The sequence below is a fragment of the Odontesthes bonariensis genome, chromosome 18 (assembly GCF_027942865.1).
Source record: "Odontesthes bonariensis isolate fOdoBon6 chromosome 18, fOdoBon6.hap1, whole genome shotgun sequence".
NCBI classification, from domain to species: domain Eukaryota; kingdom Metazoa; phylum Chordata; class Actinopteri; order Atheriniformes; family Atherinopsidae; genus Odontesthes; species Odontesthes bonariensis.
In genome coordinates this window covers 27,020,416-27,037,476 of record NC_134523.1, presented here as the reverse complement: position 1 = coordinate 27,037,476, position 17,061 = coordinate 27,020,416, and the positions used below count along the sequence as shown (strand labels likewise).

Genomic DNA, 17,061 nt, shown 5'->3' with positions numbered 1-17,061 from the left:
CCCACAGCTGATTACTGACTTTTAAGCTGCTCGCCGCAGTAAGAATGACGAGATGACACCGAGCCGCAGCAGATAAGACGTTTGGATGGCTTCCAAATGCTCTTCATTCTTTTATAATCCCTCCTGTCACAGCGTATTGTACTAATGACAAAGATAAAGAGACAGAACGGGGGCAGTGACTCATCATGTCTCTTCACAGACGATAATGATGACGACTTGTCATCCAAAAAGCAAAGCCAAGAACAACAAGGACATTTATTGTTTTCACCTAAGAAACAAAAAGAACTAGAAAGAGCTGTTCCTGCGAAACAGCAGTGAGAATGCTTATTAGCTGACCATGCTAAAAAAGCTGAAAATAGTTTGATTTTAGCAGTAAAAACTGTTGCTAAGGTATTGGTTGAAGGAATTTTGTGATTTTTGTGTACTACCAAACTTAACATTGGAGTTAGTCAGAGAATTTGAGAGGTTGATCTCGGTTCGAGGCTCATAGCTGAAATTCTGTAAATGTGAGCTCTTTAGTAGTTACATTGGCTGAAAGAGGACAAGTTTTCCTACATTTTAAGGTATAAATTGTTTCTCTAAGTTAAACTTTATAAAAGTTAGAGGAATTTGTTTGAAAAAACTGAAAAATTTGAAACTGATCAGCACGGACTTAACTATGTGCTCATTCATAAAAATCAAGAAGGAGCAAAATGTTTTTGAAACTGTCATATTTCAAAATTGGCTGAAGATTTGAAAAAGCTTAAACAATTGGTAATAGCTGAATGTCTTGTGACCCATTTAAAGTTTGAATTGTTTCTCTAGCTGAAAGCATGCAGAAGTAGTTGGAAAGAGGAAGATGATTTGGAAGGGATGAAAGCAGTTTCCATTCATTTGAATGACGGGAAAATTTGAATAAAAGTTGAATATCTTAAAAAGTGTAAAGGTTAAAAACACCAAAAATGATAGCAGGAATCTGCTAAAAGAGCTGAATGTTTTGATAACAAAATTGTAGAAATAGCTGAAAGTATGCAGGAGCAGTTAGTTACAAAAAACTGGTGGAATAATAATAATAAAGAGAAATAGGAACTTAATAGTGAGAATGCATTAAGGCATTCTCACTACAGTATTAAAGTAGTTTCCCAGAGAGAACGTCTGTTCCAGCATCTCATGGCTGTCTCTGCGTGTCTCAGGTCTGTCTGTGGACATCAGCGAGGAGGACCTGAAATACGCTCTGGAGGGAATCGCAGGGATGGGCCGGCTGAAAGTGGCAAAGCAGGGAAGCTGCAGACGGCCCAAGTGGAGGGTGGAGTGGCTGACGAAGCCCGGAGACCAGCCTCTGATGAAGGTCCGACTCTGTGCTCCGAACAGCCGTTACTGACACAAAAAGATACCACAGACACGTGAAATAACCTGTCAATTATTGGGTGAAAGTTTGTGCAGTTAGATTTAAGGTGAAATGATTTGCTTATGTCTGTAGGATACAAGATTTAAATTAGTCAAAGTCATTTAAAGAGTCAATGCATCACCTAACTTCTCTGTTTCCCTCCAAGCAGCCAGATTTTCCTTAAATCCTTTAAAGCGTTCCTGATCAACAGTTCCCAACCTTTCTGAAGGTCTTTCAGAGTTTTTCTTTGGGCATTTTCTGCTTTTCCCCTCATTTTCAGTCCATTTTTTTTGTCCGACTTAGAGATGGAAATAACAATAATAAGAAGAAGAAGTTAGAAAAACATGTAATTAAATAAAGCCTGAAAAGAAAAGGGATTCGGAAGTAAAGTAAATTAAATAAATAAAGTCTCCTGAAATGACTAAAGAAGGAATTAAATGTAAAACCTTCCAAAACAGATTGATGTGCGATTAGAAAATGATTAAACAAAGTTCTGTGGAATAAAAGTTCCACTAAGCTTGGATTTATTTTAGTTATTATTTATTGGGTGGAAGTTTGTGCAGTTAGATTTAAGTTGAAATGACCTGCTTATGTCTGTCCAATACAAGATTTAAATTAGTCAAAGTCATGAAAAGTCATTTAAAGAGTCAATGCATCACATAACTTCTCTGTTTCCCTCCAAGCAGCCAGACTTTCCTTTTATCTTTAAAGTGTCCTGAGCAACAGTTCTCCAGCTTCCTGAAGTTTTTCTTTCAGAGTTTTTCTTTGGACATTTTCTGCTTTTTCCCTCATTTTCAGTCCATTTTTTTTCTTAGTTAAGCCACTTAACTCTGAGCTATAAACCATTCAGGCAGGAAAAAGGCTCCTAACCCAAGGGATGAACCAGTGTTGTGTCCACACAGAACAGACAACTCAGCAAAGAAGCCATTTTAAACTGGATCTTTAGGCACTTTGTTCCCAGCAGCCTGTCACAGAGACACATCATTTCTTCCCATTTCTTTAGCTGCATGTGTGAAAAACAGCAAAGATAACAGAGTCTGACAGACAGAAAACAGGATTTCTGCAGCAACAAGGTGATTCCCAAAGAGCTGTTAGCTGAAAACTTGGCATATCTCAGCATGGTGTGCAGATATTCACTTTAAAGCTGCTCAGAACTGAACAAACAGTTTGTGTGATACTATGTTTGCTTGCCTTTAGAAAACATGGCATCTTATAGAAATGAATGGGCTGAAATTAGGGATGATTGTGTTATAAAACTGCACAGTGAGGCTTTACACTAACATATCCCATAACAGATGCAACAATAATTAGTTTTATGGCCAAATTACAGCATATTATCATATTATATAGATTCAAGATAAAGAAAGAGATGGGAGAGCGCTGCCTTGGGTCTCCGTTAAATGTGTAGTGCAGGTGCTCTTCAAGGGAAAAGGGGCATCTAAAACATCAAGAAGAAGGAAGGTCCCGAGGCAACTCTGCTGTTAAGTCCTTTGTTTTATTATTTCACACGCACTGACGCGTTTCGACTGACAGGAGTCTTTTTCAAGATGGAAAAAAAAAGCACCTTTACACCTTGAAAAAGACTCCTGTGAGTCGAAACGCGTCGGTGCGTGTGAAATAATAAAACAAAGGACTTAACAGCAGAGTTGCCTCGGGACCTTCCTTCTTCTTGATAGATTCAAGATAGTTTTATTTTCATACACAGTACAATGTGCAGTGAAATTCTTCCTTGTCCTGCCACAAATAAAAAGAGAATAACAATTAAATATGAAATATGAATAGGGATGAATAAAAAAATATTTAATTTTTTTTTTAAATGTTAAAAAAAAATGTTTATAAAAAATGTTTAAAAAGTACGGAGCTTAGAATCAGCACTTTTATTAGCAGTCTTTACTCATTCCGGCCTCCTCTGTTTTGGACTTTTAGAGTTTCTTCAGGAACTTTGTGACCACCTGTGAAAGTTCTGGTTCTGATGGTGACTCCTGCTCCTTTCAGGTCGACGGCTCGGCCGTTGTGGGCAAAGATGTCGTCGTTTCGGCCAACGAGAAGAAGAAAGGCGGACTGCTGATCCGAGGCCTGACGGGAGATTTCTTCCGTGTGGTGGAGAACAAACCACAGGTGCAGAAAGCCCTTCAACACCACCCGTCAGCTGATGTGTTTGCATCTATAAAACCTTCAGAGCAGACGCTGTTTTTGTCCCTCTGCGTGGTATTTATGTAATTTGTGCGTCCGGGGAGCAAAAATTAGATGCTGATTTGCAACGCTGTTCGCAGGTGGAGGTGCACATCAACGGCATTCCCTCGAAATGTTCGGGCGACTGCAGCTTTGAGTGGTCAGAGCAGGAAACTCCGGTGGTGACTGGGATCAGCCCGTCTTCAGGTGTGTTGGAAATGAGACTCACGCATGTGACGGATGCTTCACGCTGTGTGTGTGCGCCTGTTAAAGCTGCGGTTAAATACCGCTGATGGTTCAGTGTTTCCCACAGAATTTTTGGAAACTATGGGGGGGGGGGGGGGGGGGTGTAAATTCACGCGGCGTAAGTTTGTGCGACTGCAGATTTTATTTTATTTGATTGATTTGCACACATTCATTCAAATATAACAAAAAAATACACAATAAAACACAACAAATTAAAAAAAAGGAATGTGTGCTGGAGATGTCAGAAACCCTTGTGGGCTTATGAGGAAACCTCATCTTGTCATTAAAACCCAATGATAACAATTGTAATAGAAAATATTTACAGGTTAAAACTAAACTTCATGAAAAATATGAATGGATCATATACAGTGAGGACTTTTTGAGAAACTTGAAAAGGTTTTCCTTGATAACAAAGGGTGTGGGAAGTACACAATGAGTTCAGGAACACATCAGAAGTGGTTTGGTGTTGATATCTTTAAAAACAAGAGAACTATTACAAAATAAAAATCTAAAATGGAATTAACTATGCACACTGAGTAAATGTTCTACCTAAAATGATTTTTTCTGGAAACTAAAAGACTGTGAAAGCTTTATAGTGAGTTCACAAACCCATCCGAAGTGGTTTGGTGTTCATTGGTTGAATATCCAGTGAGAACAAAAAAAGGCGTTGCACTTTTGCGACGGTCCCTAAGCGCTCCGGCTGCCGTAGTTCACTTAGAAATATATGCGGCGCGGTTACTCTGATCTTTCAGGCTTACTTTGGTGAGTTGATAAAGCCTGTGGTATGTTAGTCTTAGTTTTCTGTAAATATTAATACCATCCTGAGGCTAATTGGTGCGGTTTTCGTGACGCTATTATAATTACAAAGCCGGAAAATAGGCGAATGTCGAATATAAAACCAACTTCTCCCCGCTCCGTCTAGTCGGGACGGTTGAACCACACATGCGGGACGGATAAAACACCTTATTTTAAACAGAAACTATTGAGCTTACTATTTTTTCAAGCAACATACCGGACAACATACTAGTGTACTCGTCATTGCTCAAATTTCACATTATTTCTCAGAATATAAATAGGTCAAATAGGTCAATGAAATCACGATGATTACTGCTGATCTTTATGCACGCGCACCCACTAATCTATAACGTGTGTCAATCGCCCCGACAGCGACTAATAATACATAAATCTTTTTTGCCACTAAACTTCAAAACTCTGACATTGCACACTTTAGGACATGTTTAATTACTAATTCACCTGTTGTATAGTAATATTGGTTGGTTTTCGAGGTAATCGCTGTGTTTCAAAAAAAAAAAAAAAAAAAAAAAAATCGCTGTGTTTCAAACGATTGGGATTCGGAAACTATGGCGGCCAAAAGGAAACTATGGCGGGCCGCCATAGTTTCCTCAATGTATGGGAAACACTGTGGTTTCAGGATCAAGCGGCCTCGGGACCCTTCTGACGGTCACTGGGACGGGCTTCAGCAGCGAAAACGCAACCATCGTGGTGGGAAGAGCCAGGTGTCGGGTGGAAGAGACCACAGGTGAGTCGGCAGTTTCTAGTTGGAGAAGACCGAAACACCCTCCCATCTTTATGAATTTATTTTCACACATCTGGATTTTCATTTAAGAACTCTAAATCTATTTATACCTGCTGTTTGTCGAGGGCTCTGTTTGGCTCAAATTGTCATTTCTGTGAAGTTTTAGTAGCCGTTTCATCGTATTAGTCCTTTGATTGCGCTGAATCTTCTTTTACTCATATTTCATGGAGGGTTTTATGTAAAATGTAAATGTTCTTTATTTCTACAGCCCTTTACAAACAATCCTTACGGTGTACCAAAGTGATTTACAGCAGGTAATAAATAAAGAGAAGAATAAGTAAAAACAAATAAAAACAATAAAAGAACAGTGAAAGCAATAAAATATTACAAATTCGAATAAGATAAAAGTGTCATCATGCTACTGGGTATTAAAGCCATCCTAAATAAGCAGGTTTTTAGCCTAGATCTGAAGAGGCCCAGGTCAGAAATAAGACGCAGCTGGACGGGGGGCTTATTCCAGAGCCTGGGGGCAGCTTTGGGAAAAGGCTCGCTCACCCCAGGGTTTGCATTCTGACCTGGGCACTTCCAGCAGAAACTGATCTGTTGACCTCAGAGCTCTACCAGGACTGTTAAAAGCTCAGATAAATACGACGGGGCGAGGCCGTTAAGAGCTTTAAAAACAAACATTAAAAGTTTAAAATCAGTTCTATAAAGGACAGGAAGCCAATGGAGGGAGTTAAGAACAGGAGTGATGTGCACACGTCTGTTGGTGTTGGTTAAAAGACGGGTACCAGCGTTCTGCACCAGCTGAAGGCGACTGAGAGAAGACTGGGAGACGCTGACATAAAGCGCATCGCAATAGTCTGACCTTGAACTTATTAGGGCATGGATGGCTTTCTCAAGGTCATGACGACTTAAAAACATTTTGACTTTGGCCATTAGACGCAACTGGGAAAAACTAGTCCTGACGACATTGTTAATTTGTTTGTCCAACCTCAGATCCAAAGGTCAAAGGTCACTCCCAGATTTCTGACGGTTGAACTGAGCTTTGAAGACAAGGTGCCAAAGCCAGCCGTCACAGTGTCCCCAAACACAATGAATTCAGTTTTGTCATCATTTAAATGAAGAAAAGTTTGGGCCAACCACTGCTTAATATCAGCAATACAATTAAACAAAGAACATTCTGCACAGTTACTGTTTGGCTGCAATGGTAGATAAATTTGTAAATTGTCTGATATGAACTTTGGGATCATTTTCTTCTGTTAAAACTGATTTCGCATGTATTTTGGCCTTTTTTAGCAACTCGTTTTCTTATAAATCAGAGAAGTCTTGTAGTTGCTCTGCACGTTCTTCCACCTTATTCTTCTTCCTCAGGTAATTAACCGTAAAACTGTTAGAGAAAACCTCGACTGTGTCCTTTCAAACATTTATTTTACCAAACTGGTGAATCTGAAGGGGTTTAGTTTTGAGCTGAACAGGTGCAGCAGGTCCACAGGTGACCTGGTGGCTCTTTAAAGATGCTTAGAAAATGAACCCATTTCTGTGGCTTTTATTGCAGCTACCACTCAGGTGTGCAGACTGGGCGCCTCCAGCGCTGGGACCTACCCGGTGTGGGTCAGCTTCCCCTCTCTGGGTGATGCACGCTACGCCGGCGGCAGCATCCTCCACTTCACCTACCGGCTCATCGTCTCCTCTTTCTCCCCGTTGTCTGGAAGTCTTGGAGGTGGAACATTAAACTGCTCACGTTCGGCCTGATTTCGTCTTTTAAATCAGTTTTGAATTAAAATCTTATGCCGTTTCTCTCTCAGGAGGCACGCTGCTGACGGTGAGGGGCTTCGGCCTCGGCCACAACGCCACAGTTACCGTTGGCGGCGACGAGTGTGAGCTGGTTGATGCAGGAGACACCGAACTGAGATGCAGAACACCAGCGGTGAGTCTGCAGGGTGCTGCACGCCTTCATATCTTTATCTACCTCACACAGTTAGGAGATGAGAAGAAATGTGTAAAATCCCTCCCAAACCATTAAAAAGTGCGATTAAAACTAGGGCTGGGCGAGTTAACTCGTTATTATCGAGTTAACTCGTTAGTTATTTAACGCGATAAATATTTTATCGCGCATTAACGCAGTTTTTTTTTTTTTATGTATAATCATTTGGGGCTTTTGTGCCTTTAATGGAAAGTTCACAGAGACAGGAAGCAGGGGGCAGAGAGAGGGAGAACGACATGCAGCACAGGGTCGTCCGATGCTGTTTTATTATTTATTTTATTTTGTAAAAGTCTGTCGCTCACAGGCTTTTATTTTGTAAAAGTCTTCTGCTCACAGGCTTTTATTTTGTAAAAGTCTGTCGCTTACGGGCTTTTATTTTGTAAAAGTTTGTTGCTCACAGGCTTTTATTATTGTAAAAGTCTGTTGCTCACAGGCTTTTATTTTGTAAAAGTCTGTTGTTCACAGGCTTTTATTTTGTAAAAGTCTGTTGCTGTCTGCTGCGGAACCGGAAAAGAAAGTAATCGGCGGATCCACCAAACATGGAGAAGGGTACGGAACTTTTACTCGGCCATTTTCATTTTAAAGTTCTTCCAGACGGCGGAGTCGACAGAACCAAAGTCATCTGTAAAAACTGCCAAGTTGAATTGTCTTCTCAGCGTAGTAGTTCCAGTCTAAAATATCACTTAAAGGCAAAACACACAACTGATAGCAGCAAGTCATTCAAGGAAACAGACAGTGGAGCGAGGCTTCTACATAAAAACTACAGAATGATGCTCATGTTAAAAGTGTGTTTGCACAACAAATGTTATGGCACTTTCATTCATATGGCAGCACATTTAAAATAAAGCTAAATGCTAAAGGCTATACACTACTTTTGAATTCATTTTTGGATTCTGCGTACAAATGAGATTATTCAAGATTAATCAGGGAAATCGTGAAATAATTTAATAATTAATCGGAAATTAATTAGATTAAAAATTTTAATCGTTGCCCAGCCCTAATTAAAAGGTTAAAAGGAAGCTGGTGGAACACGATGGGAAACTCTGGAACAACTTTTCTGAGTGTTGCTGCTTCAGATGTTTCTATATGAACACAAAGAAGTTGGCCAAAAGAGTCTGAAAGTCACTGAAAATTCTGTGAACGAGTTTCTGTTAAAGGCTGAAATGAGTGGATAAACTACAGGGTGAAGCTTTGCTTTATCATAGTTAGTTGTGTATCAGAGACATTTACATTTGTTCTGACTGGTTTCAGGGCGCTGCAGGATCGCATTCGGTCACAGTGACGGTGGGAAGCACGAGTCAGACCGCCAGCAGCTCCTTCACCTACGATGTTAACCTCACAGCTCAGATCTCCAGCCTGAGTCCCCGGAGCACCACTGTGATGGGTGAGCCGGCCCATTCTCTAAAAGGAAGCCTTTACTGACGCAGCCAAAGACCTCTGAGTGCAGTTAGATCGTTGCAGGAACCAGAGAGCTCAGATCTTTGAGTCGTTTAAAGGAAAAAATCCAGTTGGACGAGCACTTTTAGCTCCGTCTGTAAAGGTGAACAGACCTCACCTGGAGAATCTGCTTTCCATTTGTGCATGAAGACAATAGGATTCAAGGTGCACTCATTGTCTCCACATGCCAAATAACCACAGTGCAAATGCTTTGTTGACTTAGTTCTATGGAAACAATAGTGTGGGAAAATCTGGATGGCTTTTTTGTTGAGAAACAGACGCACAGACTGAAAGTCAGACCCTCCCTCCATATGTTTTACGAGTGAAACCTTCAGATTACATCGGTCATGAGACGCCTCTCTGGCTCAAACATGCATGAAGTCTCCGTCCTGCTTGAATTATCTCAGCTTTGGTGTTGACATGCGACTCCACCGTCACCGGGAGCTTCAGAGTTGTGTAATGTTTGGCTTCCGATGTTGCAAAACCTTAAGAATCGGAGGAATTCAGCATAATTCAGAAGCTTTCACAAGACACACTGGAAAAAAATCGAAATCTTACCATGCACTGGAAAAAATGCCCCTCCAAAAATAAGTAAGAAAAACAACAAATAAAAGACGTTTTTGCTAGAAATAAGCAAAAAAATCTGCCAATGGAACTAGTGAAAATCGGCTTGTCAAGATTTCTTGAAATAAAATGTGATATTTGGGACTTTTGAGTTAAAAGTGATCTTGAAATTAGCTTAAAAACCTCTTCGCTTGTTTCATATGATATGTGACTCAAAACAATTTGTTTTCAAGACTTTTTCATTTAACAAGATATTCCAGATGTGTTGTCTTCAAACAAGTCCCTATATCTGGCTGAAATGGTACTTGTTAGGCAGTTGTGTCTTATATTAAGTGTAATGAGATATTTTGACTAGAAATGAGACAAATATACTTGGTAAGACTGATTTTTTTCCAGCGTGTATATTTGTCTCATTGAGTATCTCATTACACTTAATATAAGACAGAATTGCCTAACAAGTACCATTTCAGCCAGATATAGGGACAAGCTTTTTTTTTCATTTGAAGAGGTTTTTAAGATAAGTTCAAGATCACTTTTAACTCAAGTCCTAAATATCACATTTTATTTCAAGAAATCTTGACAAGCCGATTTTCATTAGTTCCATTGGCAGATTTTTTTACTTATTTCAAGCAAAAACGTCTTTTATTTGTTGTTTTTTTTACTTATTTTTGGAGGGGCATTTTTTCCAGTGCAACAACACCTTCCGACACGCTTTAACACGTCAGTTAATCAGATGTGATGATCTCTGCTTGAATGGCAGACACTTTGTCAGCGATAAGACATGTTTGTGTAACTGGGTTTGACTCCTTTTGCGCAGGACACCGAGTTCTCACCATCCAAGGTTCAAACCTCGGAGGACCGGACAACGACAGCGTTGTGTTGGTGGGCCTGAAGGAGTGCATCACGGTGCAGTGGACGGCCGCGGCGATCAGCTGTCTGCTGCCTGTGCTGCCGCCCGGCCTGCACAAGGTGCACGTGCAGGTTGGGAACAGAGGTTTCCCCAAAACAAGGTACGGACACTTCAAATCCTCAGCCCCAGCAGGGCCGTGCAGAGACCTTTGGAGGGGCAGGGGCTCATAGTCAAAAGGGGGCACGAATTTGAAACAATCCTTTTTGTTTTTAACGTTTTAACGTCCTCTCTTTACGAGTGTCAGACCTGTTCTTGAAAGAGGACTCAGATGCAGAGAATCCAGTCAGGCAGATTTTATTTATTTATCTCCAACCTCCAATACGAAGTGATAAAATAAAAAGCTATGAAAATGTTATTCTATATATTCTATAAAACTTAATAAATAAAAGAGGAAAAAACAACACTCTGCTAAGAGGAGGGGAATTAACTATGAACTATGAAACCAAAAATCAAGGAAAAACAACTTCGTACTAGAAACAAAAACAACTAAATGCTCCTAAAAACCGGAGGTTCTACAAAATCTTTGAAACATTATCTATGAACAAAAACATCACTCCTAAAGGAGGCTATCAAAAATAGCTATGAAAACCTGAGACTAGTTTATGTAATTTACAAACAAAAAATCACACGCAAGGAGGCAAAGATCGTGGCTTAGTATACGAAGAAGGAAGGCAAGGATTACTATGACTGTGGCAGGCTTGGGTGAACGACAAGACAAAGGGAGACGCAGACTATGGCTGTGTTCGAAACCGCATACTACATACTGCATACTGCATACTACATACTACATACTGCATACTGCATACTACATACTACATACTGCATACTGCATACTACATACCGCATACTACATACTACATACTACATACCGCATACTACATACTACATACTGCATACTACATACTGCATACTGCATACTGCATACTACATACTGCATACTGCATACCGCATACTACATACTACATACTACATACTACATACTACATACTACATACTACATACTACATACCGCATACTGCATACTGCATACTACATACTGCATACTGCATACTGCATACTGCATACCGCATACTACATACTGCATACTGCATACTACATACCGCATACTACATACTACATACTACATACCGCATACTACATACTACATACTACATACTACATACTGCATACTGCATACTGCATACTACATACTACATACTACATACCGCATACTACATACTACATACTGCATACTACATACTCCGTCGATCAGACAGTATGCAGAGCGTTTACCCACAATGCATTTCGCTCCTGCCCGAGCCGAAATCAGCCGGCCTGAAGCTGATTTCACTTAAGCTCTAAAACGGTCTAATTCTTCTAAATATCCTGTTTTATCAGCTGAAACCCCTTTAAAACGAGCCCACTTTGTTGTTTTCTGCACAGCGACGGTGTGAACGCGACCATCGAATACATCCTGGAGGTGTACGGTGTCTGGCCGGCGTCCGGCTCCTTGATGGGAGGAACCACCCTGACCATGTCCGGTTCTGGTTTCAGCAACAATACGTCTGACAACAAAGTGTCTGTTGGTAAGTTGGAGGATCAGCTCAGCAGTAATCAGTTTGTCCATCTTTGTGTTTGTTGAAGCTGCTCATAACATGCGGGAACTCGTGTTTCAGGAGGCGCCGGCTGTGAAGTGGCGGCTGCCTCGGAGAATGAGCTGCGATGTGTGGTGCAGTCGGAGGAGAAGACCCACATCGTCACAAACCAGGGGTCCCACCTCGGTAGGTTTCTGCTTCGGTCCTTTTGTGCACAAACTAAATCTGAGAAGGTTGGATGGGTAGTTTTTAATAGGTAGGCCTCAGTCAGTCAGGGTAAATAGTGGCTGTGTTCGAAACCGCATACTACATACTGTATACTCATCGATCAGACAGTATGCAAGCGTTTACCCACAATGCATTTCGCTCCTGCCCGAGCCGAAATCAGCCGGCCTGAAGCTGATTTCGCTTAAGCTCTAAACTCTGTAAACTTTAGCAACATTTGAAACATTTTCAGGCGAGAAAGTAGTCGTTTAGATCCCCAACGTGTTGAAAACCTGACAAAATTCTGGCTATTTATAATTTTGTTCCCACGAATTCGGCACTACTAAAGCTAGCCGCAGTGAGCAACACACTTCCGGTTATTTTCACAAAATAAAATACCCGTTGCCTTTTATCATAGGAAAAGCCATTACGATACAGTTGGTGCTTTTGTTTTGAAAACAGGAAGTGAACCTTCCCTTGTTGTTGCTAGCTTGAAACTGCCGTTTTGACAGGAAATGACGATCGGCGACGTCACGTTACGTTGCATCTTGGGTAGTTTGAGTATGAGTAGTAACCTCATGATGCATACCCAACATTTCAGAGAATATAGTATGCATCCAGGAACTTCTCGCTGACTCAAACTCGCTTTTAGTCAGTTTACTCCAGGATGGAGAGGTTGACCATGGGTCAGTTACGACTGACTTTGTGGAGTGGTGTCACGGCCATTTCCTCAAGTTAATTGTTCAAAAAACTAAGGACATGGTCATTGACTTTAGGAAAACACCACATCCAGCTCACCCAACAGTTATTAAGGGTACAGCAGTGGAGAAGGTGGATTCATATAAATATTTGGGGACAATAATTGATAAAACCTTAACACATGACCTAAATACCTCAACAATCTGCAACAAAGTTCCTGCAGAGATTATACTTTCTGCTCAAACTAAAACCTTTCAATAAGACCTTAATGCTTTTGTTTTATAGATCTTTTATTGAGTTGGTTTTAACTTTTTGCTTAATCTAATTTTTTGGAAATATGTCGGTTAAAAACAAAAATTGTGAGAGACGCAAATAAGATAACTGGCATGCAGCAGATCTCTCTCAGAGATCTTTGACAGACGAGTCTTACAGAAGGCTCGGTCCATCTTGTCCAGCCTTGATCACCCTTTGTTGGAGGAATTCATACAAATAGGTATAAATTTTCCTTTGTTCCACGTGCAATCAATGCAATCAATTTGCACTTTTTATCCTTAAATGCACTGTTCCTGTGGCCTCTTTTATCTTTTATCTTTTATATACTTTATTATACTCTCTGATATTTATACTCTTACTTCGTTTAGGATTGTTCAAATCAAGTTTGGTTGTGCTGTACTCTGTAACATTGTTTTATGTCACTGTTTTATTTATTGTTGTTGTGTTAGTTGCACTGCCTGAACTGAACTGGGTTCAACAACGAGAGGATCGACTTACAGAAATGCTGTGAGCGAGGAAGCTGTCGCCTGCAGCTGACCCGACTCCAAAAGTTTCTAAAACCAGTCGGACCTCCTTCCCTCTGTAATCAGCCACATTTAAACGTGTCGTCCATCTTTGTGTTCCAGCTTTCGGACAGGGATACGCCTGGAGTCCCGCCTCTCTCGCTGTGTTTGTCGGAGACACGGTGACATGGCGATGGGAGGCCCCGGCCTTCCAGAGCGTCGGGTACCGGGTCTTCAGCGTTTCCAGCCCAAGTGGCACCGCTTATGAAGGCGGGCCGCTCAACAGTGGAGAGGCCGAGACTGCCAAAGGTACAAGTCCGATTTACTGTGAAAAAGATCAAATGCGCCCCTAAAGTCATTGACTATTTTTTAGGGCTGGGCGAGTTAACTCGTTAATTATTTAACGCAGATAAATATTTTATCGTGCATTAGCGCAGGTTTTATTATTTATTTTATTTTGTAAAAGTCTGATTGCTCACAGGCTTTTATTTAATAAAAGTCTGTTGCTTACAGGCTTTTATTTAGTAAAAGTCTGTTGCTTACAGGCTTTTATTTTGTAAAAGTCTGTTTGCTCACAGGCTTTTATTTTGTAAAAGTATGTTGCTCACAGGCTTTTATTTTGCAAAAGTCTGTTTGCTCACAGGCTTTTATTTTGTAAAAGTTTGTTGCTCACAGGCTTTTATTTTGTAAAAGTCTGCTTGCTCAGAGGCTTTTATTTTGTAAAAGTCTGTTTACTCACAGGCTTTTATTTTGTAAAAATCTGTTTGCTCACAGGCTTTTATTTTGTAAAAGTCTGTTGCTCACAGGCTTTTATTTTGTAAAAGTCTGTTTGCTCACAGGCTTTTATTTTTTAAAGGTCTGTTGCTCACAGGCTTTTATTTTGTAAAAGTGTTTGCTCACAGGCTTTTATTTTGTAAAAGTCTGTTTGCTCACAGGCTTTTATTTTGTAAAAGTCTGTTTGCTCACAGGCTTTTATTTAATAAAAGTATGTTTGCTCACAGGCTTTTATTTTGTAAAAGTCTGTTTACTCACAGGCTTTTATTTTGTAAAAGTCTGTTTGCTCACAGGCTTTTATTTAATAAAAGTCTGTTGCTTACAGGCTTTTATTTTGTAAAAGTCTGTTTGCTCACAGGCTTTTATTTGGTAAAAGTCTGTTTGCTCACAGGCTTTTATTTTGCAAAAGTCTGTTGCTCACAGCAGCAGTAATAATGCTTCATTTGCAGGTTGTTGTAAGTGGGATAAACCTTTTTTCTTTACGTTTCATTCCTTTCATTGCCTGTTGATACCTCTTCCAATGAGGTAATAAGTGGTAAGTGGATGATAATTAGACGGTGTTTTGCTTAATTTGGTTACAATCCAGATCAGGACTCATGGTTTTATTTTATAGCCTTCAACTCAACTCAAACTTTATTTAAAACAACCGGGGTCCACCAAAGCGCTGTACAGATTAAAAGCAGCAAGGATGATGAAATCAAATCAAATCACCTTTATTTGTAGCACATTTCATGTATAGAACAATTCAAAGTGCTTTACATAAAATAAAAGCATTGCAGCAGGGAGTGGAAGAAGCATTAAAAATACATAAGTGACAAAAATACCTACATTTTGAAGTAAAATTTGTCCAGATCGGGCAGATATTTCGGACATGAGAGACATTTGTTTGAGGAATTTGAATTTAAAGTAAAAATTTTTATTAAAATTTAAAAATTTTAATCAATTTTTGAGTGAGCATTGAGTTAGAGAGACACCTCAGCTGAGATATAGTCTTCCTAAAACGTAAACTGCCGTTGTGTCAAAGCTGTATAATGTATCAACAAACCCTTTGGTTCAGTTAAAGCTGAGAGTCTCCTGTCACATATAAACTTTGAATGAGGTCTGTGCGATGCTGTATGGCTGAGTTATAAGGCCTCTAAAATAGGGTAGTGTTTTTCCCATGTAATGCCACAAATGACAAGAAAATGAGATAAATACTAAAATACATAAACATAATGCAATAAAGTCAAATAAAAGTAAATTCAATTCAAATTAAACACTGACAAGGATCACCAAAGTCTTCATGGTTTGAGTTTTCTTCTTTTTTTTCTTTTTTTATTGACATTCAGAAACAAACATCTTGTATCTCTTGTCTGTCCTAAATGCCAAAGTGGTATTTTTGTTTTATGTCTAAACGATGAAAACAGAACCAAACAACAACAAAAAACACAAGAATATGTACAAAGTGGGGAGTGATCCTTTTTATATGGCATTTGTAAAAATAAAGTCAGGCCCATGTGACATAGTTGACCCAGTTTTCCCAGTATGAGGCGAATTTCTCCAGTTTAAGATGAACAAATGCTGTTATTCTCTTCATTTTATACATGTCCATTGTGATGTCCATCCATATGTTGACAGTTGGGCTGTCTTGTGATAGCCATTTCCTGGTAATATTCTTTTTACAAGCCGTTACGATCCCGGACGAGCCCCCACTCATGTTACGACCCCAGGTCTAGGGGATCAGGGTGGCAACATAAATGTGTACAGAGGGAAAAAGTCTAAGTTTAAAAATAATTTATTGCAACGAAAAAGGTTCCAAAAACAAGACAGGGGGTACACTGTAACCACACAAACGACTAATTGGAAGCAGTAGAGTCTGCTAACTCAAACTACTAAACCGAGCAAACAAGTGGAAGTACAAATTCAATCGAAGTCTCCATAAACCATCAAACAAAATGGCTGCAGCAATTTTCACTAATTGGTTTGTCATCTCCCGCTGGTCCAATAGCGTTGCTCTGCAGTTCCCAGGCAGCCAATCACCGGAGACTGCTCCCACACTTGAATCTGCATAGACATAAACAAATAGGCATGCACATGCACGGCCTCTTGAGGCCAGGGGCCGTAACACAAGCCATTAGCAGGATATTTATACGGTTTGAGTTTTCATTGCCGTCTCGCCCCTTTCAGGGTTTTTCAGCTACCGTTTCACCGTGCCCGGCGTGCACTACTACAGCAGCGGCTACATAGACGCCGCCGCCGCCAGGCTGCTGCAGGGAGTCGTCAAAGTCAGGAGCCGAGAGGAAAAGAGGAGCGACATCTCCATCAGTGTGGGCGGAGTAGAGGCCAGACACGTGGCGGGAGGTAAAGTGTGGCCGTGACCTCAGAGCAAACAGCACGCATCATGTGATCATTTTCAGGATGAGTGGGTGTAACTGCCTCCCCCGCAGGTTCACGTCGCGTCTCCAGAGCGGCGCCCGAGTGCGTTGCTGCCCCGCGGTGCCAACAGAACATCACCTCAGACGGGCTTTCCTTCAGCACCTCCAGCTGCTCCACCCCCACAGTCCACTCCATCTCCCCCAATCAGGGGTCATACCACCAAGTGATCCGCATCCGGGGCCGAGGCTTCAGCAGCATCGCCTGCGCTAACGAGGTCAGCAGAGAGGGAATCACTCACAGCTTTAATAGATTTAATATCTTTTCCTCTTAAAGAAGGTCAAAAGCTACAGCCACACAGATACTATCAGATATTATACTGGAAAGTATTTGCATACGTCCTCTTTTAATTCCAAAGGTTTGCACACAAATAACCTGTTCCTGAAAACAATCAGTGCTGATG

At 40.6% G+C, this 17,061-nt stretch overlaps 1 protein-coding gene across 1 annotated transcript in view; it reads left to right on the top strand.

Annotated features, from left to right (window-relative positions):
• The window catches only part of pkhd1l1.1 (PKHD1 like 1, tandem duplicate 1), an 82,468-nt gene that overhangs the window by 18,684 nt on the left and 46,723 nt on the right, over nt 1-17,061 (top strand). Inside the window, exons 26-38 of the mRNA XM_075449038.1 lie at nt 1,173-1,327; nt 3,362-3,484; nt 3,640-3,745; nt 5,217-5,324; nt 6,880-7,044; nt 7,130-7,251; nt 8,560-8,692; nt 10,127-10,319; nt 11,642-11,784; nt 11,875-11,979; nt 13,596-13,781; nt 16,413-16,586; nt 16,673-16,875. Coding sequence (XP_075305153.1) covers nt 1,173-1,327; nt 3,362-3,484; nt 3,640-3,745; nt 5,217-5,324; nt 6,880-7,044; nt 7,130-7,251; nt 8,560-8,692; nt 10,127-10,319; nt 11,642-11,784; nt 11,875-11,979; nt 13,596-13,781; nt 16,413-16,586; nt 16,673-16,875 — 1,916 coding nt within the window. The remainder of the gene's footprint in view (nt 1-1,172; nt 1,328-3,361; nt 3,485-3,639; nt 3,746-5,216; nt 5,325-6,879; nt 7,045-7,129; nt 7,252-8,559; nt 8,693-10,126; nt 10,320-11,641; nt 11,785-11,874; nt 11,980-13,595; nt 13,782-16,412; nt 16,587-16,672; nt 16,876-17,061) is intronic.